This window comes from Tenrec ecaudatus, chromosome 6 (genome assembly GCF_050624435.1).
Source record: "Tenrec ecaudatus isolate mTenEca1 chromosome 6, mTenEca1.hap1, whole genome shotgun sequence".
NCBI lineage: Eukaryota > Metazoa > Chordata > Mammalia > Afrosoricida > Tenrecidae > Tenrec > Tenrec ecaudatus.
In genome coordinates this window covers 134,469,014-134,493,596 of record NC_134535.1, presented here as the reverse complement: position 1 = coordinate 134,493,596, position 24,583 = coordinate 134,469,014, and the positions used below count along the sequence as shown (strand labels likewise).

The 24,583-nt window shown below is 50.4% G+C and overlaps 1 protein-coding gene across 1 annotated transcript in view; it reads right to left on the bottom strand.

The window, feature by feature from the left end:
• Positions 1 to 24,583, bottom strand: part of CACNA1C (calcium voltage-gated channel subunit alpha1 C) — a 728,086-nt gene that overhangs the window by 80,505 nt on the left and 622,998 nt on the right. The window contains exons 24-30 of the mRNA XM_075552255.1: positions 23,763 to 23,850; positions 23,116 to 23,223; positions 21,823 to 21,875; positions 21,329 to 21,475; positions 19,866 to 20,067; positions 17,989 to 18,147; positions 16,149 to 16,259 (exon numbers count right to left, since the gene is read on the bottom strand). Coding sequence (XP_075408370.1) covers positions 16,149 to 16,259; positions 17,989 to 18,147; positions 19,866 to 20,067; positions 21,329 to 21,475; positions 21,823 to 21,875; positions 23,116 to 23,223; positions 23,763 to 23,850 — 868 coding nt within the window. The remainder of the gene's footprint in view (positions 1 to 16,148; positions 16,260 to 17,988; positions 18,148 to 19,865; positions 20,068 to 21,328; positions 21,476 to 21,822; positions 21,876 to 23,115; positions 23,224 to 23,762; positions 23,851 to 24,583) is intronic.

Genomic DNA, 24,583 nt, shown 5'->3' with positions numbered 1-24,583 from the left:
GCCACCCAGGATCCTCGCATGTGGCACATGCACTGAGGCATGAAGTATCTCACTAGTGTGGGCACATTGGAAACTAAACAAAACAAAACAAAACAAAAAAATCCCAAACTCTCAGCCCCGGGAGTACAGGGACAGGGCAGAACTGCCCCTGGGAGTTTCCGAGACTGGGACTCTTGAGAGTTAGAGAGCCTGGTCTTTCCCCTGCAGAGCGATTGGTTGTTTCTAACTGCAGACCTTGTGGCTGGAAGCCCGACTCGTAACCATTACGCCTGGACACACAGGAAGGGGCTTAAAAAAGGTTGTGGAAAAATGCAATGGACATAGAGTATGGGCTTTGGGGCTTTTAAAACTCACTGCCATCGAGTCAATGCTGATTCATGGCAACCCTACCGGGCAGATAGAACTGCCCCATGTGAGTTTCTAATACTGTAACTCTTTTTTATTTCTAAATCATTTTACTGGGGGCTTCTACAGATTTTACAACAATCCATTCATCAATTTTGAAAACATTAGAAAGCCTCATCTTTCTTCCAGGGAACCTCTGGCAGTTTTAAACTGCAGACCTCAGTCAGCTCACACCTTTCAGAAGGACATGGGGAGTGGGTGTGTGTGTGCTGTTTGAACTTCCAACATCTCAGCTAGAGGTCACGGGCTGACCCCTTTGCTCCACCCAGGGACTGTGCCTTCCATGTGGGGACTGGCACAGCCCCATGGAGGGCATTCTAGAACTTTGCAGGAGCATTGCGATGGTATTTAGTGGGTGGGTCCAAGGACATTGAATGCCCTGCCGTGCCGGGGCACAGTTCTGCCCAGGAAAGAATGATCTGTGTGTCCTGTCTGACAGTCACAGAGATGTCCAGCTGGGTGGACACATTCAAATCAGTCTTGTCGGTCACTTACCTTAACACTAAATTTTATATTAAGGTTCCTCACATCTCTGCAATTTTATCTCTCTCAATTTTAGCGTGGAATGACTTTAAATCTTACCTTTACGAACTCAAATTGTTCCTACTATTAGGGACAATTAGCGATTAGTCTAGCTAAGGGGTTAATGGGCTTAACTGGTGGCATAGTGGGTTACATGTTGGGTTTTGAACTGCAAGGTCAGCAGTTTGAAACCACCAGCCATCCCATGGGAGAAAGATGAGGCTTTTTACTCCCATAAAGCGTTACAATCTCAGAAACCCACAGGGGCAGTTCTCTGTGGTGCGGGGTTGCTATGGTTACTAGTTGCCTTTTGGATAAGATCAAATGTAGGGCTGCGTAAGTCATAATTGACTTGTTGGCAGTGATGGCGTCATGGGTTCTAGATTGGACTACTGGCCGTGAGGTCAGCGATTCAAAACTGCCACACACTCCATGGGAGAAAGACGAGTCTCTCCACCTCCAAAGAGATTTACAGTCTCGGGAAAACAAAACACAGGGGCTCTGCTACCCTATCCTCTGGGGTCACCAGGAGCAAGACTCAACTCGATGGCAGTGAGGTAAGTGAAAGGATTATACTGAATTTTCTGTTTTGTTTTATGTTTGGCATCATGTGGCTAGATGGAAGTTCTGTGCACACATACATATGGGTTTCCTATGGTTTTCATTTCAGAAATGAATGAGGCGTTTACCAAATGTCTGTTGCCAAAAAGGAGGCCTTGGGTTTGACAGGATTGGAGAATCACTAGCCTAGAAGCATGACGAAGTTGCCATGCAATTTTTAATGAGGAAAGATTATTGTTCCGTCGTGAGGTTTTTAAGGCTGAATTACTTACCCAGATGGGCATAGGACGTGGAAATCTTACATTGCCGGTAGTTCACCTTTCTGATGGTCATTGTCTCTAGAGTGTTCTGCAAAAGAACCCTGGCTGCTCCTCAGAACCTGAAGAGAAGCTGAGTCTCAGGGTCCACTGTGCATTCCCAAACAGGTATCCCTCCTGTCAGCCCGGACCGGGCCGTGCTGTGGACCGGGGGGTGCTGGGAGGTGTGAATTGGCATGGCAAAGAGCCAACATAAGAACATCAGCAAGCCAACTGGAAGACAAGAGTCCTAGCCTTCAGGAAGCCTGATCTGGAGAAAGTTCAGTGCACATCACACATGTAAGTCCTCTGCTAAAGAAGCCTGTCTAGTGGCAGCTCGGCCAGGATCTCCTTAACCTGTGCGCCACCCAGGAAGGAGCTGTAGTGGCCCTGGAGTTCAGTGCTTGGCTGCCCCCCGCCCCCCAGCCAAGTTGCTCTGTAGGAGAAAGATCAAGGGATTGGCTTGTGGAAAGAGAGCCGGCGAGAAAACCTTGGGGGTAGGTGTCTATTACATGAGATTAATCTGAGTTGGAATTGACAAGAAAGCACCCCAATAGCATGTGACCATGGCATGGAGGTCCTGCCCAGGGTGGCCCCAGGTGATGGCTATAGTAGACATCTGAAGCCACTTCCTTCTTATGCCATCCGTTTCCCCTCCAGTGTCTCAGCAGTGATTACCTTGGAGAAAGACAAGGTCTCGGGGGTGGGACAAAGGATCTTTCTTCTAGAGCTTGTGGTGCAGTAGCTGGAGCAGTGCACAGGCTCAGGACAGGGGAGTGACAAGGGCCCTGTGCTGGCATTTGGAGAGATAGAAGGGTGATGAGTCCCCGGGCGGTTGAATGGTTACTATTCTCAACTGCTGACTGAAAAGTTGAAGGTTCAAGCCCAGCTAGAGGGCTCCCCCCATTGCCCTCACCCCCCCCCCCCCAAGAAAGGCCTACTGATCATCCTGTAAAAAAGCTCAGCCATGAAAAATCCCCAATGGGGCTCCGTTCCACTTTGCCACACGGGGTGCCATGTGTAGGAATTGACTTGACAGCAACGAGTTTGACTTTTTTTTCCTGTTAAAGATGGACAGTAGACAGTCTTTGTGCAGTCTTTTGTGGGAAGGATGAGTGTCGGCAGAGGGAGGAGAGAGATCGGGAGACCCTTTGTGGCGGGGCCGGCCAGGAAAGATCTTGGGGCGGGTGAGGCAAGGGTGATTTTTGACTCCCGAGACCGAGCCCAAGTGCTCCAGCAGAGTTCTTAGGCCACAGTCTTCTCAGGAGTAATCCCTGGGCCTTTCTCTCACAGAGTCACTTGGTGAGTTAGAACTAACTGCCAAGGTTTGGGCTACTAAGCAAGCACTTAATTGCTGCATCACCAGAGCCCCCTGAAAGGATGGTATAAACTGAAGAAAAAAAATGAACTCACTGCCACTGTGTCAGCGCTGACTCCTGGTGACCCTCTAGGACAGGGTAGAACTGCCCCCGTGGGCTTCAGAGACTGTAACTCTTTATAGGAGTAGGAAGCCTCGTTTTACTCTCTCAGGGCAGTAGGTGGTTTCATACTTATGACCTTGGGGTTAGGAGCCAAGTGAGTAACCCACTATGCCACCAAGGTTCCTGAAAGGAAGGAACAGTCGCTGAGGGCGTATTTTATCATTCGTTACATGGGAAAGAGGAAAAGTGGCGGCCCATTTGTAATAAAGTCCAGGGCATGGGGGAGACGAGGGCTGGGAAGTTTCCCTTGGTCAGCATGGAAAGGCCTTAGGTTTCAGAGAGAGGGCTGGCCTCTCTGGAGGATGGGAACCCCGCAGCTGCTGGTGCGGGGCTGTGGGGTAAGAATCTGGTGGCAGTGTTCGAGACTAGGAGGCTTCTTTCTGCACCTGGCCCACGAGAAGCAACAAGAGGGCAGGAGGGAAAGAGAACGCAAACTATGAAGCACCAGTCCCGGTTCCTGAATGTGGCTCAATCATAACCGAATCCTTTCATCTCAATGCCTGGGTCTTTGCCCCCCACTAGACTGCTATTGCCTCTTTCTTCAGTCAACAGCTTGGGCTGTTCTGGGCTAGGTTCCTACAGAGCCGGGCTTACCAAAGACCCCGATTCCTGGAAAAGATTTCCAGACATTTCCCTGTACATAAATGACTGGATGGGGGATGAACCGCCCTTTGCTCAAAAAGGACACTAGGAACTGGTGGCCGGGCTATACCCACGTGGCTAAAACAGCCACCGACCTTCAAAGACCTGCTACAGTTGAGGCTCTACAGAAGACTCACCAGGACTGGAGACCCGAACAGCCCAGACGTGTGGGGCTTCAGATGGCCTTGCCTGTTGTCTGGGCTGAGTGGAGGTGAAGCGGTGGAGGAGGAGTAGGGGTGGGGTGGGAGGAGGAACCGTGAAGGAATGAAGATGATGTAGGAAAAAGCGTGCCCCCGGTTTAACTCCTGGGGAGCGTAAGAGGAAGACTTCACGACCCTGGCCATGTGATTTTCATCTTAAGGAATCCCATCATTAAAGTGTGGTGCAGAAGGTCTGTCTAGCGTCTCCCTTTAGGCAAAGATGAGAGCTGTGTAGTTCAGTCCTGTAGAGTCGGGGAAAGGAGGGCCTGGGCTTCTTTGAAGACATGGCCAGTGAGCTCTGAGAAGCCCTCTGTCTGTGAGCTCCTCCGAGGCAAGATATTCTAATGCAGGAGCAGCAGCATTCCTGGGAGTTAGGGGATGCTCATCAAATGAAGACATGTAGGCGCGAGACACCACACATTCAAGAAACCCCTGCCTCTGGACCGCAGGGCAGGATTCTGGACTGGCTGACCTCCCTCCGTTTCTAGAAGCTTTGAAGGACATTTTCCTTTTCTCTGCAGCCGTCTGAACTCACTCAGACTTGGATGATAAACAATGTCATCGTCTTCACCCCTCGCCTTAGCCTTTCTGATTCTCGCCCACCAGACCCTACTTCTCATTCTTCCTTTCTTTCTCTTCCGGCTGACTTCCTAGCCTCCCCTCTCCGGAGCATGGAGGCTATGGACTCGTCCTCTTGACGTTTCCATCTCTAGAACCAAGGACGCCGTGCTGGTTCCTGAGCTGGAATCTTCAGTGCAGACTGCTTGTCTGGATTCCAGCTGGCACTACCTCATGGGACACTTTTTTTATCCTGTCCCCCAAATCCCACTTTAAACTGGTTTCTCCGCATTCTTCTCCATTTCCCCCAATGGCACCACCATCCCCTGCACCCCAGGACAAGCCAGGAACCTCTGGGCGATCCTTGATTCCTTCCCCCCCCCCTCACATCAGCTGCATCTCAGGTAGCACCATGGCTCAGCCGACTTCTCTCCATCTCTGACCCGTAACCAGACCTCTGACCAGATCCCTGTCCATTCTCCACTGAACAGCCAGCATGCTGCTTCAAAACGAAAATGAGAGTTTGAAATCCCCTTGGTCAGCACCCCTGACTCCTATGGTTTCCACACCCCTAACAATGGCCCTCAAGGGCCTGCATGCTGGGGAACCTCATCCCCTCTCCCCACTCACTTGCTTCTCTCAGTTCCTGAGCTCACCCCTGTCTCAGGTCCGTGGTTCTTCCCCCATCTCAAGCATGCTTCCGCTGGATCTTTTCACCCCCCTAGGGCTCAGTGTAACCGGTGTCAACCACTTTATGTGAAACAGAGCCCACTTCCCTACCCTGCGTCTCCTGGTAGCCCGCTATTCCCACCGCAACAGTTATTCCATCCCCCAACCTCTCTGTTTGCTTCCTGCTGTCTCACACACCCCACTGTGAGCCCGGTAAAGATGGCGCCATGCCTGCTTCTCCTCAGCCCTGCCACGAGCAGGGACACACACCCTTAAGATACCCAGGGACGCTCCACCACCATGAATGACGGGAGAAAGAGTGCTGAGAAGAGGAAGTTGCAGAAGGCAGGTGTCAATTCAGTATAAAGAAAGAATCTCAACAGCGCTGCCTCCATCTCGAGAGTCCTCTATGACAGACAGTGTTTACTCGAAGGCCACGCACCCTCGTCAGTTCTGCGTGGCAATTCCTGAGGGGAGATCAGGGATCTGAAGGGTGCTTTCTGACGTTAATATTAGGGCTCATTCTTGTCCATTCGTCTATTAAACGGTTACCTACCTAGCACGGGGCAGACACAGGGAGAGTCAAAGTGAGTGGACAAAAATGCTTATGGAAAGTAATTGCCTTCCAGGGACTAAATAATCCCTGCAATTTTTAAGGCTGCCCATTGCAAATGTGTGTGTGTGTGTATGAATATGCAGATATGAGGGGTGGCCCTAAAAAATCTGGATTTTTTTTCAAAGCGATATATATACTCATTTTTTTTTTTTTTTACAAAACCACCTTATCCCCTTCAAAGTACTCTCCCTTGCACCTAATACATTTGTCAAATCTGCGATTCCATTCATGGAAACATTTTTCAAACTCTTCTGTTTGGATGGCTGACAGCACCTCCCGTGTTTTTTCTTCACCTCTTCATTCGTGGAAACAAAAAGAAGTCGCACTGAGTGAGGTCGGGTGTCAGGTATGTGGGGCAAGAGGCAAGCTGTTTTTTTGCGTGAGCAGGTGCATTGTCGTGGTGCCAAAACCAGTCCCCCATCTGCCACACATCTGGCCTTTTTTGTCGCACATTGTTAATGCAATCTTTTCAGAACCTCCAAATAGAAAGCTCGATTAACAGTCTGACCTAGTGGAATGAACTCCGAATGCACTAGGGGTTGACATTTTCATCCGTTCGGGAAGTTGATAGATGTCCAGAACGAGGTTTGTCAACAGTTGACATTTCACCTCTTTTGAAACAAGAACACCACTCCTACACTTGAGTTTCTCCCACAGCGCTGTCCTTGTGAGCTGTGTTCAACATCACAACAGTTTATGCCGCATTTTCTCCCTTTCCCCCCTCCCTAGCAGGAAACAAAATTTCACAGCTGCATGCTGTTCTCTTAAATCGGCCATCACAAAAAAACGAGGTTCAAGCAAAACTGCCTTTTATTTTTTTGTAGTTAGTTCAAGGATCGTTTGTTGACCTTTAGGAGTGTTTTTCAGTCCAGTCTGTTGGGGCACCACGCCCTGGCCCCAAAGTCCATCTCCAGCATTCCCTGGGGACCTCATCGCTCCATTCCCTTGCTGTTCTGCTGCACTCCCCCAGTGCTTTGCCTCCGTGTGGCGGGATCAGGTTGGGCACAATTCCCACACTGTCTCTGGAGCTGTCATCCGCAGGGCCATGGGTCAGTGAGGGGCGTCATGTCTCATAGTGGGGCTGACCATGTGGTCCTCTCTGTGGACTGGCTGCTCTAATTAGGGTCATTGTCCTCAGGGCCTGGTGGGCCAGGATGTGCTCCACTCTCTCCTCCTCCCCCTTTATCTGCTCCCGTGTGCTTTTATGAAAAAAATTCACTATGACCAGAGAGAACCTTCCCAGGCGACACCAGGTGCACTTAACTTAAACTGAGTTGCTCAATGCTCACCTAGTGAGAGAGGAGCTTAATTCCGATTTTTTTTTTTTTGCTGAGGGCGGGTGGGGGAGAGAATAACCCCCTCATATATAAGGCTACATTGTTTTACGTTTCTAACCCCACCTATCCAGTGGCCACCCTCTTCTAAAATACCTGTCACTTTAGACTTGGAAAGGAAACCCAGGCAAACCTGGGGCCGGCCAAAGACCGCACAATCCAGTGAGTGGTGGATGGGAAGGAGGGAGGGCCTGCGAGGACACAGAAATGGAGCGACACTAATATCCCAGCGCTGCTGAGAAAAGCTTGCTTTCATTTTGTCTTTGTGTGTCCTGCACTCTTAGTCAGGGATGGGAACACCCCAGCACTGGCAGAGATGAACGACGTGCGGAGCAACATCCGAGCCGGTTTACATCTTTGTTTTGGCGACGGCATAGAAACAGGCTCTCCTCTGTCAAGAACATTCATTCCCATCTCTTAAAAAAAGAAAAACAAAGCCGTGCATCTGGTTGAACATGTTGATTCCATTTCAAAGTATGGGGTGGGGGGTTGCCCATCCTCAGCAGCGGTTCGAATCCCTACATGAAAGGAGTTTGACTCTTGTTCCTTGGGATCAGCAGTCCATGGCTCGTTAGGGTGATTACATGAGGTAATGCAGGTAAGGGACTTGTAAAAGTGAAGGGCACAGAGCAAGTGCCATCCAAGGGAGGGTTTAAGGAATTAGTGGAAAGATGGAAGGAAAAGATAATGGTTTTTTTTGTGTGTGTGAACATTTTAAAGACTCCTTATACAAATGTTTGCTTAAAAGGAAACAAAACAGCCAGTTCTGTGATCCTGAACACATGACTTAGCCATTCTCAAGTTTCCTCAGGTAGAAAATGGGAGGCTAGAACACTCATTGTATTAATTGAATGATATAATGATGTAAAATATCAACCATTGCCTGGTTCCTCACAGCCACTTAACACATTGCGGACAGATCCTGGGTTTACTCGTGTTTCGCGCGCATCTGTTATGGACAGATCACGAGGTAACTCGTGGTTTCTACATGCTGTCTTCAGATGCGGTCCGCTTGGATATATTTTAACTACTTCATCTATTTAGGTGTTTACATCAGTAGTGAATGTATCAAACTCAATTGTCTTTATGTTCTTTTTGTTTATTTAGCATTTTTGTGCATTTTGGTTAAATCAAATAGTTACTATTTGTTTTAATTATTTTTCAAGGAGTTGTACACTTATCATGATCAAACCTCAGTGAAACGTAAAACATCTAAATTGCTCAAGTGGTCTCCCGTTACACAAAAAGATATGAAGAAATTCTTAGCCCTAATTCTTCTAAATTTTCAAAGTAATATGGATTATGTTGATTATTTCTACAAGAAATTTATAGTTTCATGGGGGTTATAGTTCATAAAAGCAATAATGCTCCGCATACATTGCAAAATATTGTTTCATATAATATGATGTTTTATATTAAAAACTGAAAGTTATAAATAAATATAAAAAGTTGATGAGATGTAAACCCATTTATTGTTTAATGCAAAAAAAAACCCACCCACCCAACTAATAGCCAAAAAAATACACAGCCACTTGGGAAAGTTGAAATTGAAGACAGGCATATGGGGGTGGGGGAGGGGGTCACTATAGCCAAAAATAGTTGGTTAATACTCAGCCATTTCAAGAGGTAGCAAGTAACCAAGAACCGATGGTATTGAGGGAAGAAGTCCGAGCTGCACTGAAGGCAGGGGTGGTAAACAAGCCTCCAGGAACTGACAGGATCCCTTCAACTCCGTATCTTCCACGTCTCTGAAAATCTTGCTCTCGTACAACAGGACGTGTGGCCCTGGGTGAAGGCTTTCTGATTTGTCATCGCACCCCCTACTTCCTTCTCCTGCTCCTTCACCGTGCTTGGAAAGCAGAGTCCTGGCACCGAAAGCATCCCATGAAAGCACGGGGCGGCCATCAGTGGCTTCCCTGCCCTCCGGATGGAATCGTCCGCAGGGTCTTTCTGGTCCCTCTACTGGTGCGCTTAGAGAAAGTCTGGTCCTGCCATTTGTCTCACTCCATCCGCCCAGGGCTCCAATGGGGCAGCTTAGGGCTTGGGATCATGTGCAGAACCTCTCCTTATGCCGACTAGCAGCTTCTTCCTTGGGCTCAGCTTCTGTCAGACAAAGTGCTGGAATTCTTGCCTGCCACACGCGACTGATTACTGGCAGGCGGGTTTGCTGCACCCGTGCACAGTTACAGTCTTGGAAACCTACAGGGGGCAGTTCTAGTCTGTCCGACAGCACCGACTCAATGGCAGTATGCTGGCTGTTGGTAGTGGTGTGCTCTCTCAGGGAAGCATCCTGGCTCCCTTCAGTGAACTTCCTCCCTCCTGAAAGACCCCCCAACAGGATAAAGACATGGCAGCTGCCTCATTGCCCCCTTCTTGGTTGATAGCCTGAAAGCACTGGCCATGTCCTTTGAGGTCTGGGGCAGGCTGAAGCGGTCACAACGGCAGATAACTTAGCTGACTTCTGACCAGGCCCGGGAGAAGTCAATTGGCAGGGCGAGGCTACAGGCAGAGCAAGAGCCGAGGAAATGACATGGTGGGGAAGGCTGGCCCCTACTTTGGAATTAGTTTAGCAGTTTTTAGGGATAGTAGTACATCCCTGTCCAGCAGCTGGAATCTAGTCTGCACTGCTAGGGTAAGGGCCAGGTAAGAACCAGGCAAGGGATTAGGGTTCTCAGGTATCACCTTTCCTGGGGCACCCAAGTGCTCAAGAAACCCAGTCACAAGTGCAACCAATTTAAGAGGAGTAGCCCAGGGCCCCCCACAGGCACCTGATCGATCCTACAGTTCCAGGTTGTGCCTGGGGAGGGGGCGCCCTGACAGTACTCCCTGCCTTCGTTTGGATCAGTTCAGGAACCGAGGGGGGAAAGGATCTGCAGGGAAGGGTCTCTCCGCTTGCCCCTGACAAGGCCTGGAGAAATTGAGAGGTGAATGGGAAGACCAGCAAAGGCAAGAGAAACCCCCCGAGACTGGAGACCCCAGGGCAATAGACGGTCTAACACTGCCAGGGGCGCCACCCCCGTGGGAGCCCAGCAGAAAAGTCCTGGCTGGAGAAAGGGCCCAGTGAATGATCTGGTCTCACTGAAGCCAGAGCAGTGGCGCTGACCCAGCCAAGGCAGCTAGAGACAGAGGAAGGAGGCCTCTGGACCCCGGGAAGGCCAGGAGGCAGCAACAGGGTCTACTCTGAGACTCATGGGGTTGCCCTGACTTGGAATCAGCTCAACCACTAGCCATGGTGGTGATTTAATTTAAGTATGAGCTAATTAAAATAGATGAAACGAAATCACTCCGTTGTACCAGCTGCATTTCAGGGCTCAGTAGACCCAGACCTGGAACATTTTCATTATTTTGGAAAGTGGTAGGGATGGTGTTGCTCTCTCTGCTCCACTTCACCCTTGAGGTTTGAAATGCCTTTGGTCTCAGTGTGTCCTGTAGCATGAAAGGGAGCCTGCAGCATCGGCTGCTGCTGTTGCAGAAAGCAGGGGCCAGATGGGTCCAGGAGTGTTTTCACTTGCTCCCCTCCCCTCTTGGGAGAAGGCTAAACAGAAAGGTCACATCTTTGGTCACAGAGAGCCACCGGGTGTCCAATCTCACCCAGACTCCTCCCCTTTGGGGAGATGATGAGGAGTTGAGAGTGCTGGCTCCTTCCCGAGTGGGCGGCAGCCCAAGAAAGATGTGTCCAGCTAAGGGGCAAGGCTCGCAGTCCTATTGTCACCATGCCACAATCCACATAGAAGACAGGGAAGAGAGTAGTTAGGAAATTTCCCTTTGGGGTAAGTCAGGGTTTACCTCCTTGGGAAGACCACTTCCACTGAAGAGGGGAACCCTGCAGTTCCTCCTGTAGCTCTCCTCCCCTCACCGCCCTTGCTCGGACCCCATCAGTAGCAGATTCCAGGCAGCTGACATCCCACCTGGCACTGAAACCTCTAGCGGGCAGCAGAGTAGCGGGGATTGACATTGCTTCTTGTGCTGGGTTCTTGTTCTCACCCCTCCCATCCCGATCCGCGGTGCTTAATATCCTGACATCTTGAGACCACCCAGGGTCATTTTATTGATCATGAAAGGTTAGTTGTGTGGCTCCCCTCTCTTGCCTTCGTCCTCACCTTGGGTGTTGAATCTATGGGTGGGCTTGAAAAGAAATAACTCTATAATAGAAAGTCTTCTAATTCATGAACATTACATATCTCTCCATTTATTAGGTTTTCTTTAATTCTTCTCTATAAAATTTTATAGTTTTCTCTGTAGGGGTCTCACATAATTTGGGCTAGATTTATTCCTAGGCATGGAATATTTTTTAATGCCGACTGTTAAGGGTATCTTAAATTGCTATTTTCTATCTTTGCCAATAAAATCCAGTTCATAATAAAAGGATAATTGAGCTATTTGTTTACCCACAGACCATTCTGATCTTTTTTTGCCCCTTTAAAGCTGACCAGCTTGTAGTACCCTGGTGGCATTGAGATATCTCTCAATTATTCTTCCAACTTCTAGGGAATGAATTTCCCGTCTTGCTGCCAGTCGTTCAAGTCTATGTAACCATTATCTACTCCATCTTTGTCAAACCACCACCATAGATGCCTGAGGTTTTGCTTGGGGGAGTTTCTCTAAGCTGATTTATATTCAGCCCCATTGTATGTTTGGAGCAGGGTATGAATTTTAAAAGTGGAGCAGTAATATTTTGGGACAGGATTTACTTAAATAAATTTATTTTCCATGGAGTAATGCGGGGATGGCTAGAAATGAAGGCATTGGGAACCTCAATTGTCATGAAGGAAAGGATAAAACAATAGTATTGACCAACCACCAACCACCCAGTCACAGAGATTAAGATGATAGAGAGAAAGTAAATATAATAAATCAAGCAGTGATAACATCTCCATGGTTATGATTAAGGTCAATCTTCCAAATCCTTGCTGCCTGTCTTTTTACAGCTAATGCTTAGAAATTCAAGCTCATTTATGTACAATCATGCTAATGAAATAAATGTGAGACAGGAAAGTTGTTGTTCAATTGCAAATTGACCCTGGTGGTCACTGTGACAAAGGCCCTGGTTCTTATGCCAGGCCCAACTAGAGATTTGGTTTTCTGAAATATTTTGGAATGGTGCTCCTTAGACGTGAGAATGGAGAGACTCACTCATGTGAAGACCGGTTATTATCAGGAAAAGGGCACCATTCTTAGCAAAGCAGAGGGTCACCCCAAAAGAATTAAGTCCCAAACAAGATGGGTTGGCACAGTGGCTGCAACAGTGGGCTCAAATGCAGCAATGGTGTGAAGAGTGTGAAGAGGGCATGGGGCCCGAGAGGGCTTCTTTCTGCTGTGTGTGTGGCAGCACTACCAGGTGGAACAGCCTGGATGACTTGTAGCAGCAAAACAACATTCCCGAGTGAAGGCTACTTCCTAAGGAGAATCCAGGCAACCCAATTCTCTTACATGCCCTGCCCAACTAGCCACCTTCCTTGGCCAATCAGAGCCAATGAACTTTACCTCTTGATCCCCAGAAGTCCTTTAGGCCATTCACGGTTCAGAACCATTTTCCTTTCTCTTTACAAGACCCTAGGGAGTAGTGAATGCACCCAGATGCATGATGGCTCTGTTCTCTGACGCCCAAAGTCTTTCTACTTTTACCCAATTTTCTCACAAAAGAAAGCCAGGGAGTAAGGGAACTCGGAGGCAGTTTAGGACTTAAACCATCATGACTAGTCACTTGCCAGGAGCTGGGCGGTTGCAGGAGCTTCAGGATTTAGGTAGTGTCCTGAGGACGAACCCCTAGAGGTGTCAGTTTCATGTGCTTCCTAGGGTAGCTGTGACCAATCCCTCTCCTGTGCTCATGAGTCACGATGGAGACGGGCCACCGCAGGGCTCTACAGACGGCATCAGACATCATCAGACACACAGCTGAGTCAATTGTGGAATGACTCAAGGCTCTGAAATATTTAAACCATATGTCTCGTGAAATTAGACAGTGCCAGTTCTCCTACTGAGAGGCTGTCATCTAGACTGAAGCCCAACTCTGCAGTGTCCCAAGTTCCCTGCTTAGCCCGGACTGCTGCCGTGGGTGGTGACTCTGCCAATACTCCCGGGTCAAGCAGCTTGGAATGGTAGCACTCATAGGTAGAGAGACGTGATCCCTGCAGAAGATGGCCCGGGCAGTTCAGGAGGTCTTTCAGAGAGGACAAAATGCATGCTTCTCCGTGGGACTGGGCGTTGAAAGATAGAGGCTGTGTCTGCGGCTCTGGGGGAGGTGGGAATCCACTTGTCCCATCACTGGGTGATCTTCTCCAGGGGTCTCATGCTCTTTAGGCGCGAGAGGAAGACTCAGCACTGGCGCGAATATTGTCTAAACTGAAGGCTACAGACGACGGTGGAAGCCCAGCCCCCATTTGCGGGGTCTGCATAGGCGCTAAGCCTCCGGTGAATCCAGGAACCCAAACAACCCTGCTGTCACACAGAGCGCGCTGTGAAGTCAACCATGGTGGATGGAGGTGGGTTACAATGTAACCCCTTACCACGTGATCTCCCCTTTGACCTCATTTAGGTTGTTTCCATTTTTAATATTTTCTGCTTTCTTTTCCATCCAGGCTTTTCTCTATTTTGTCATTATTGTTTTTGTTTTGTAAGACTTTCTGTATATGGCGTCCAGGGTAGGTAAACGCATAGAACAGTAACTAGATTAATAATGACCTAGGGGCTTGGCTGGGAGGTTTGTGTGTGTCTGTGTGTGTGTGTGTGTGTGTGTGGAGGGAGACAGGGAGCGACAGTCATGAGTATGATTGTGGGGAATCTGACTGCATACTGCATAGCCCTTCTTTAGAAGATGGAAGGACTCCATTGTATGATATGCAGGGAATTACATGTCAATAAAATGATTCTTTAAAAAAGGATATTGTCTATCTTATCAAGGACCCTGTAGAGCTCCGGACATGAAAAGATACACAGTAACTTCGTGGTGTGGTGGAAAATACACAAAACATAAAATTTGAAGCTCCGTTCTGCCACGTAGGTGACGTCATCTGTATCGGGCACACTCCATTGCTCTGTGTCTTACTGCCCTCACCCTGAACAGGGGGAGGCGAATGCCTACGTGATGGGGTACTTTGAACTAGACCCCATGATGCGCACCTAGCGCATGTAGGTTATCAAGAAGTTGAAAATGAATGTAAGGGAGAAGGTGGTAGTTATATAATCATTTGTCAATTTGAGGAGTAAGAGTGAAGGGGTAGAGCCTAGGCTGTCAATCAGTATACAGCCAATGAGGCCTCTGTGTGGGCATGGCCTTCCCCTAAGGATTCTGGGAGTTCCTGTTTTTCCTCCTTGGAGGTAGGAGACCTCTCTCTCTCTCCCTCTCTGTGGACTCCCTTGGAGACACTCTATTGACAAGGCTGACTCCCTGAGAGACATCCCTGAGGAGAAGCCACATACATTGACCTACCCTGATGCAGCCCTGGAAGCTGGAGAAGCTTCGTGGAGACCCCTGCCAGCACTGAGATGCTTACACTACCACTGAATCCAAAGACTTCCCACCCACTGACCCGTGATTGTCCTGCATTTGGTGTCATTGCATATGTTTCGTGAATGTCATGAGGACTTCATAGATTGGTATCGCACATATGGGCTAATATCGCATTTATGGGCTTGGACTAGACTGGGTTGCAATGCTTTCTTATATATAAGACTAAGACTCTCTCTTATATACAGACGTGTGTTTATGAATTTGTTTCTCTAGTCTACCCAGACTAACACAGAGAGGGTGGATATGCGTGCCAGTTGTGCCAGGTAACCTAGGTTCAACAGCCAAAGAGCAATTCCTAGCATCTCCCCCACAAATCAATTCTGGAGCAAGCAAAATTCTGAATAAGAATAGAACATGAAGCCAGCGACTTCTTTTCCCTGAAACCTCCCCTCAGTCTGTGCTGCATCTGGGAACAGGTGTAAAGGAGGGAGAGAGGAAGTTCTGAAAGCCGGAGACATTTTCTAAAGTCAGTAAGGACACCATGCTAGAAGCAACCCTTTCTGCCCTCCCCACCCTTGCCCAAGGCATCACCATCACCCGAGGAGGCAAGCATGCTGATAAACCCTCCTGCAGAAGTGGATTCCCCTGTTGGGAATCCCAGACGGAGATGCCAGGGAGCCTGGCTTGCAGGGAGCGCAGGGTAGAAAGGTTCTGATCCCTGCTGCCTGCTGCTCCTTAAACCCAGGACATGGCAGTGGCGGTGGCGGTGGTGATGGAGACATAGATGATCCAAACTGCCAGGGAATTCAACTTCTTTCTGTGTACTTTCTCTCAGTCAGTCAGTGATTCTGCTTTCTCTCTCAACCCCCCCCCCCCCCTCCAGCTCCCATTGCATCCTTGGCCCTCCAGCACAGGAATAGTAGCAGCTGTCTGCCAAGCTCCATGCTTTGCTCCTTGAAAGCAGTTTCCAGAAGCCATGGTGCAGCTCCTGAAGGCGCAGCACGGGAGCCGAGCACACTCAGGCCCAGCTGGCGGTGAGCTGAGATGAGCGAGGAGGGCCTCGCAGAGGCATAAGCCGGTCTGGGAGTTGGGCCTGGAGAGGTTTGGTTTGCCACACTGTGGGCAGAGTTTCTCCTAGAACGTTCTAGGGGATGAGCCGGGGACCCAGGGTGACTCGGCGGGAGGAGAGTCCCTCGCCTGCTTCTAGAAGGAGAGCCAGGCTCGGGGAGGAGCTTGGCTTCCTGTGGATCGGGCGATGGGGGGACCTGAGCTGAGATTCTGTTTCATGGAGCTGGCTTGGATCAGCGCTGCTGGGGGGATGGGGAGGGGGGTGTTTCTTGACTGTGCTCTCCTCCCTTCGAGACTTCCACTCTTCCCCCCCTTCGCCGCCCTCCAGCCCCCTCCAGAGGCCTACCTTGGGTTTGAAGGCAATGAGCTTCAAGACCATCTCCACAGTGAAGAGACCGGTGAAGAGCATGTTGAGGATGTTCATGGCGATTTTGAACAGGCAGCTCTGGCCATAGTGCTGCGCGGGGGAGAGGGCCAGAGGGAACCCATAAAAACCAGGCCGAGAGCCCCTCCCCACCTTCTGACCAACCCTGGGGAGACACGCCTCTCAAACAGAGGCCCTCCTTCCAACAAGCCCCTGGCAGGGGATCTACCTCGCCTGGGCAGTCAGGTGGACCCAGGATCATACACATTATCTCCTTCTCTGAAAAAATGAAGGTGTTCTTTTTTTAATGGGATGGGACAGCTTTACAGAGACCCCCCCGGCACTCAAGAGGGCTCTCACACATGTTGGTTTCCCAGAAGACTCACCTATAGAGAATCATCTCCAGACCCCACAGCTTCCGGGCACCTCCCCTGTTTTCCATTCACCATCCCTCCTCCTGGCTTTTTTTTTTTCTTTCTCATTTTCCATTTCATTTATTTTTCATTGTAAAGCATTCTATTGGGGGCTCTTACAGCTCTTATGACATTCCATACATCAATTGTATCAAGCATATTTGTACATATGTTGCCATCATTTCCAAAACGTTTTCCACTTGAGCCCTTGGTATAAGCTCCTCTTTTCCCCCTCCCTCCCCTGCCCTCCCACCCTTGTGAATCCTTGATCAATTACATAGTTATTGTTATTTTGTATCTTACACTGTCCGTTGTCTTTCTTCACCCACCTTTCTGTTATTTGTCCCCTTTGGGGGGTATATATCCAACCTTGTGAAAGGGTCTCTCTTTTTCCCCTTCTTCCTCCCCGACTAGCCCCCTACCATGATATCACTACTCCCACAACTGTTCCCGAGGAGTTTATCTGTCCTGAATTCCAGAGCTCTTCTCTGGACCAATGTGTGTTCTCCAGTCTAGCCAGATTTGTAAGGTCATGGTGGGGGGTGTAGGACATTCAGGAACGAGAGGAATGATGTGTGTTTCATCGGTGCTATACTGCACCTTGGTTGAATCATTCTTTCTTTATAACCCTTTTGGTGGGGAGGGGGATGTTCAATTGTCTACAGATGGGCTTTGGGTCTCCACTCCAACCCCCCTTGTTCACATCAATATAGTTGTTTGCTTTGGATCTTTTGTTACCTGATACCTGATCCCTTCAACACCTCATGATCACACAGGCTGGTGTGCTTCTTCCAAGTGGGCTTATTTGCGTCCCTGGTAGACAGCTGCTTATTTTATCTCAAGCCTTTAAGACCGCCCCCCCCAGGCCCTATATCTTTTGATAGCTTTCTTCACCACATTTGCTTATGTACTCATTTTGTCTTCAGCAATTGTGTCGGGAAGGTGAGAATCAAAGGGTGCCAGGTCATCAGAACAAAGTGTTCTTGTGTTCAGGGAGGTCTTGAGTAGAGGCCCAAAGTCCATCTGCGATCTTAATAGTTAACATATAAATATATGTACATCGGCCTCTATCTCTTCCATTATAAGTGAATATATTTACAGATTTACATTCCTTTAGCCATACCTCTATAAGTAGCGTCTGCCTCCTCTTTCTGTCCTCTGATGCCTTTCACCTCCCTCCTCCTGTTTATCTGCCCAGGGACTACAGGTTTGTTTTAAAGGTCCCAGGGGGGAGCTCATCCTTGAGAAGGGACCCTTATCTTGCTCCTTCAGGTCTTTCTGCCTCCCTTGCTGGAGAGCAGACACACCAGAGTCTCATGCAGCTCTTTGACACTGGATGCACCCCCCCACCCCCACCGGCATCCTCCCCACGGAGACTTTGCCGGACCAGGGCTCTCCCAAGGGCTGACCTGCATGGCCAAGCAGATGGTGTTGAGCAGGATGAGGACGAACATCAGGTACTCGAAGTAGGTGGAGTTCACCACGTACCACACTTTGTACTGGTGCTGGTTCTTGGGGATGTACCTCCGCAGGGGCCGGGCTTTGAGGGCGTATTCCACACACTGTCTCTGGAGGGAAACAATGGGAGGGGGAGAGGGAGAAAGTGGGGTTAGTTACCTACCTGGGTGCCGCTGGGAGAAGGAAGATGGGGTATAGATGAAATTCAATACGCTGGGATTAAGGGGATCAGGAAGTCAGGTAAATAACCCACTGCTCTTGCTCACAGACGGATCTGCAGTGCCACTGGGAAAACTACGTGAGTTTCCATCACTTCCTTAAAGAGAGTCCCCTCTATGTAAGTATCCTTACCTAGATTGCAGGCCAGGTCTCCTTGTCTCTTTTCTTACACCTGCCATTGCCCTTGGCGCTTAGCGTGTGGGAAACACTTACTGACAGCCTGAGTGTCAGGTTCTCATTGCTTACAGCCAATGCACACACTTTGGGACATTCTCTCCTAAAGTTTTCTTTCCTGTCCTAAATCTGTCTACAAGGGGAAGACTGTTCTTTCTGCCTCCCTCAGTAGAAGATACAGCTCTTTGACGAGGCATAAGATCTTAGGCTAACTAGGTTCTTGGGACGTTAAACACAGACCCAGTTCATTTCTTTGCACCAAATCAGGACTGTGACCTTCACTCTAGTGTCTTTCCTTACCCTCGGCCTAGACATTCAATCTCTAGGCCTCACTGATGCTATCTCCTTCCGCGCCTCTCCACCTGTAATACGAACCACTGATTGAGTCTGGGGTCTGGTTATCGCTCATCCACACTATTGCTGCTCTCCTGTTTCTTGTCTTATCTCCAATGCAAAGTCCACACGGTAGTCGGAAAGCTGAGTGTACACTCCTAACCTCTGAGCGGTTCAATCAGTCTAGACGGGGTGGAGCTGGATTTAATGTCCTTGCTTCTTCCCGTGAGCGCAAGTCCCCAGGTTACCCAGAAGCTCAACCTCAAACTTCCTGCCATCAAATAGGTTAGGAATCATAGTGACCCTACAAGATTGAGTAGGACTGTCCCTTTTGGGTTTCAGAGAGTTCAAATCTTTACAGGAGTAGACAGCCTCATCTTTCTCCCATAAAGCAGCTGGTGGGTTCACACAGTCGACCTTGTGGCTAATAGCCCAACGCATAACCCACTATGCTACCAGAGTGCCTCAGCCACTCAAGACAGGGAGATGTGATCCCATTGAGTCTTCCCTGAGAGACCCTCGCTGGCTCCAGAGGCTGCGTCCAAATCTCCAGCAGCAGCTCCAACCCTCTTTTTCTGAGAAGTTGGGATTTCATAGCCTAACAGTCCATTACCATACTGCCCTTACTTAAACCTCGTTCCTGCCGCACCTCCTGCACAGACCTGTGTGTTTTACCTAAGAAGCTGTTTGATGGATTTTAAAAGCTGCCCTCCCTCCCCAACCCCCCATCTATAAACCTCTTCTCCCTTCCTCTCTCCATCAGCTGTGCCAACACACCTGGGCACCTCCTCACTTGTCAGCTTCGACAGGAGGCAGGAGATTTTCCTTCACAGATCCGATCACAGAGGTGTAACCAATACTTGGTGGATGCATACATTTGTCAGATCGGAGATGACACATGCCTTTCGAATAGGCTCCTCAAGAAGACAGCGAGCCCTCTGCTCCCAGCGGAGATGGAGGGCGGTGAAGTTTGCCTTGGCACCGGCCTCTCCACTGACTGTCCCCTCTCCTTTGGGTGGGCCCAGTTGCTGCTGCTGTCATTTCTCAAGGGAGCCCTGCTGCCCGCCTCACCTCCCTATGCCTCTCCATCCTAGGAACCTACCTGGTTCTTGTCCAGCTCACAGTTCTTGTACTCCTGCTCCCCCTGCTCCTGGAAGGTCACGATGACGAAACCCACGAAGATGTTCATCATGAAGAAGGCGATGATGATGATGTAGATGATGAAGAAGATGGAGATCTCCACGCGGTAGTTGTAGATGGGACCCTTGTCTTCCGTGTGCGAGTCGATGGAGCGGTACAGCAGCCTGGAGGAGGAGACAGGCCCCACAGAGGGCACTGGAGAAGCAGTGCCAGGCCCCCAGAGGCAGGGTGCTGGAGACGTCACTAAGCTGGGAGTCAGAAGATCTGGGTTCAATGCCCAGGCTTGCACCTTGTTGGCCACATGACCTTGAGCTAATCATCAGCTGTTTGGAGTCTGAGATACTTTGCTACCTTGCAGGGCAGCTGACAGCACAGCATATGGAGGAGTTTGGAAACCGCCAAGAACGATGTAAGAACAACCTGAGTCATGGACACTGGTTTCAGATATTGATAATATCAGGAAATGTTGATCATATCAGGAAATATTGATCATATCAGGAAACATCAAGTAGCTTTAATTTAATATTAAATAGACTGGCATGGATTCAGAGGAGGTTAGAGTGCACATAAAATAAATCTATGTGAAAGCAAATATCGCTGCCCAAAAGAACACTCCCAGGACCCCCACGCTCCTTCAGAGCAGCGACAGCTCTTGGCTCTGTACTCAGCTTGACCCAGGTGTGGTACTCACGGAAGCCTGGGCAATGTGCCCATCACACCCGTTCCCCTTCTCCTGTGGGGATGGCAGCCTCCACGTCCTTTGTCACTTTCCACAGTGCCTAGCACTTCTTTGCGTGTCATCCCTATTTCACCCCGTAGCCCCACATGATGCTGCCACCCGAGAGGGGTGACCCAGACCGGCTGCGTCACCTGGTGTGAAAGCATTGCCCTGCAGAGGCATGCAGACCCGGGATTCCATCGGCTTCTTTCTGTTCCCCCACGAAGACGGACATGGCTCTGTCTCGGGACTGGGGGGCGAGGGGGGCGCGTCTAACTCAACAGAGATTTCTCAGTCACCTCTCTCCACTGAGTGCACACTGGGTACGGTAACCTTGAATCTTGGGGTGACTAAAGGACCCACACGTGGGACACGCTGCCCACACTCTACTCTGAAGATGCCATGCAGGGAATGGCAGAGGCCCCTCTTACTATGGCTCAGACTGGGGGTGGGTGGGTGGGGGAAGGCAAACGAAAATCTCCGTTTGGTTAGGCGTTTCCAACATGTTGCCATCTTCGGGAAAAGGAAGAATCAATGTTTCAACCATGACCATGGGCTCTCTGTACAGGTTGTTGTAGAAGCATATCCACGTTGCCTTGGGAGGACACGGGGATGACCTCTGGTTCAGCGTGAGGGGCAGTAACAGAACCCGGGGAATGGGTGTGAGCCCCATGACTCAGGTGGGGTGAGGCCTCGTGTGTACTCACTCTGGCCACCCCTCAAACGTGGAGACGGTGAACAGGGCCATCATGGCTGCCAGAACGTTGTCGAAGTCGAACTTGCTGTTCTCCCAGCTTCGGGGCTGGATGATGGGGTGGTCAACCTCCCCGTCCTTGTATGTGATGTAGTTCCCCCTGAGAGAGGAGAGAGAGTTTGTTCTGGGGCGCCCCCCTCTTCTTCCGTCCCATCTGGCTCAACAGTGACTCCCAGCATGGTGGGTGGAATGGCACAGGCTCAGGGGCAACCCCCCGTTCCAGCCATGAGGAAGAGCATTGTGGGGAGAACCTTCAGGAGCAGATGCTCTATGAAACGCCATGGCCAAGGGCATCAGATTGCACGGGGGGGGGGGGGAGGAGTCCAGCTGCCATGGCTGTTTGAGGGCACATTGGGCCCTCCTGCCTACCCCCGACCCCCTGCCCACATCCCCAGCCTCCCAGAGTTAAGCAGCCTCGGGTGCTGGCTGCCCTCAGTCTGCACTCACTTGCACTCCGCTTCGGTCTGCTTGGAACTGTCTGAACAGGTGTAGAGCTTTCCCTGGAAGACAGCAGGACAAAGTGACCGGAGAGGTCCAGTACTCGAGGAATCCGTAGAAGAGCCACCAGTGAGTGCCCCCGAGGGGGCTTCAGAAAGTTCGTGGGAAACAGATTTGAAACCCCAGTGAGGAACCCATTGGATCTAGCCCAGCCATGCGCTTAGGATTTTGGGATGAAACGGCTTAAGGGCACAGACTCTGGTTGGGGGAGACATGACCCCGTACATAAAGCAGTCCAGGGAGGAAGATCCTCAGGGCTGTACATGCCACTGGAATAAATCAGAGGGAGGGCCGGCCCCGGACAGCTGGGGTCCCTAGGGAGGGCTTGTGAGGAAGGTGTCCTAGGAGCTGGCTCGGAGGGAGGGGTGGATTGCACGGGAAGAGAGAGGTCCCTCGAGGTTACATGGAGGGGAGTGCGGTATGCAAACAGCAGAACTTGAAAGTCAAAACCCGGGATACCGCTTGCCCCGGGGAGCCAAAGGGCCTGGTGAGGAAGCAGGGGGAGATGACACGGTCAGCTGGGTGCAGGAGTGGAGCTGCTCAGATTGGAGGTTTCAGAACCTGGAGACCTCTCTTTCCTTCTTCAAGGACCCAGAGGGCAAAGCGGATCAGAGAAGGGGAGCGGCCTTTGGGCCCAGCGGGGCAAAGCCTCTTTCCAGACTCTTTCCTCTCGTGCCTGGAAGCCGAGTGAAGGCCTGGGAGGGAGGCTATCCTGCGATATCGATCGAGCTCCGATTCATTTCTGGTTTTCTTTATACAGCTGAACTATGTCCCCCAAACAGATGTTGAAGTCCCAAGCCTGCACTAGAGAAGGTGACTTGCTAAGAGAGAGATGTTATCAGTTAACAATTCAGTTCAGAAACGTCAGTTCAGTTAACGTCAGTTCAGAAAAGACAGGGCAGCCGTGGCAACAGACCCATGGGCAGGGGGGAGTCAGATATCGTGGAACAAGAGAGAGAGGCAGTGAGTCTGTCTACAAGTAGCAAAGGGACGTCAGGGACTGCCCGCAATCCCCGAAACTAAGAGGGATTCATGAAATCATTCCTCTCTCAAAATCCACAGAAGGAACCGTGGGGACTGACACCCTGATTGGACACCTATCCCCTGGAACTGCAAGCCAACCGATTCCTGTTCTTTTGGACCACCCTCTTGGTGGGGTTTTGGTCTTGGCAGCCTTAGGGAACCAAGATGCCTTTCCTGGGAATGCTGATGGGAGGGGGTGAGGGAGGGCCAGGATTTTACCTTGAAGAGCTGGACCCCGATGCAGGCGAACATGAACTGCAGCAGCGTGGTGACGATGACAATGTTGCCGATGGTCCGGATGGCGACAAACACACACTGGACCACGTGCTGCAGCGGGAAGTGGGTGGGGGAGGGGCCAAGGCTTCAGGAGGCGCCTGCAGCCGCAGGCTCCCCTGGCCAAGTCAGGAGCCTCTCTGGGCAGGCAGCTCCTTAGTCAATGTGGGAGGAGTCAGGCTCCAAAAGGGAACAAGGAGCTTCCCAGAGTCATGTGATGGAAGCCAATGGAAGGCAGAGGCCCCCACTGGACTCTAGGGGACAACAGGGAGAAAGAAAGCATCCTGGTAACATCCCATTGGAATGGCAGGGGTAGAGGAACAACTTCTCTGCCCAATGCAGGGCATTAGGTTTGCATGAATATCTCCTCCAGGCAAACTGGGAGCTTTGAAACTGCCATGGTTCGGTTCAGCGGGGACCCAGGACTTGAGTGGGGCCAGAGGTAGGCAGGGAGGGCCCGAACTCCGGCCCTTGTCTCTTCCCTCCATCCCTCCCCCTCACTTCTGCTGAGTTGCCACCAAGTAGTAACCAGCTGATGGCTGTCGGCCCTGTGGGTGGCTCCCTGTCCAGGCCTAGGTCCACCTGTCTCTCACCTTTAGCCCCTTGGCCCTGTTGATGGCCCTCAGGGGCCTGAGTACTCGAAGGACTCGCAGGATCTTCACAACATTGATGGCACTGGACCTGGGAAAGAAGAGGCAGGGTTGTAAGCCTTTGCTGGTTTGGGTGGAGCAGGAAAGAGATGGCGGATGAGTCCCCTGCAGGGGCTACTCATGAGAAATGGCAAAGTCTGGCTGTCCAGTGACTTTCCATTCTGGAATCAGCCTCTCCTCCTATTCCATCCCCCACCGTGCAAGAACCAGAGCTTATTGTGGCGCCAGGCCTTTCCTCTTGGTGAGTAAATCATAGGAGATGATTTTAACTATTATGCCTGGCGAAGACCCCAGGGGACTTAAAGAGTCACATCTCACTGTCATCGAGTCAATGCCGACTCACAGTGACCCTCTGCGTTTCTGAGACCAACCCTTTCTGGGAGGAGATAGCCTCATGTTTCTCCCACAGGACAGGTGGTGGTTTTGAACTGCTCACGTTGTTTGACCCGCCCAACACATAACCCACTGTGCCAGCAGGGCTCCTAAAGAATACTATAACCAAGAAAGCAAACTCTGCCAACGAGTAGATCCTGACTCCTGGAGACCCTAAAGGGCAGGGTCGAACTGTCCCTGTGGGTTTCTGAGACTCTTAACTCTTGACAGGAGCAGAAAGCCCCATCTTTCTCCCATGGGGGAGCTGGTGGTTTCAAACTGCTGACTTTGAGGTTAACAGCCCAACTCGTAACCACTACGTCACCAGGGCTCCAAAGAATGAAATACTGATGGGGAATTCAGGTCTTGGGGCTGGCAGGTGGTGGGTGCTG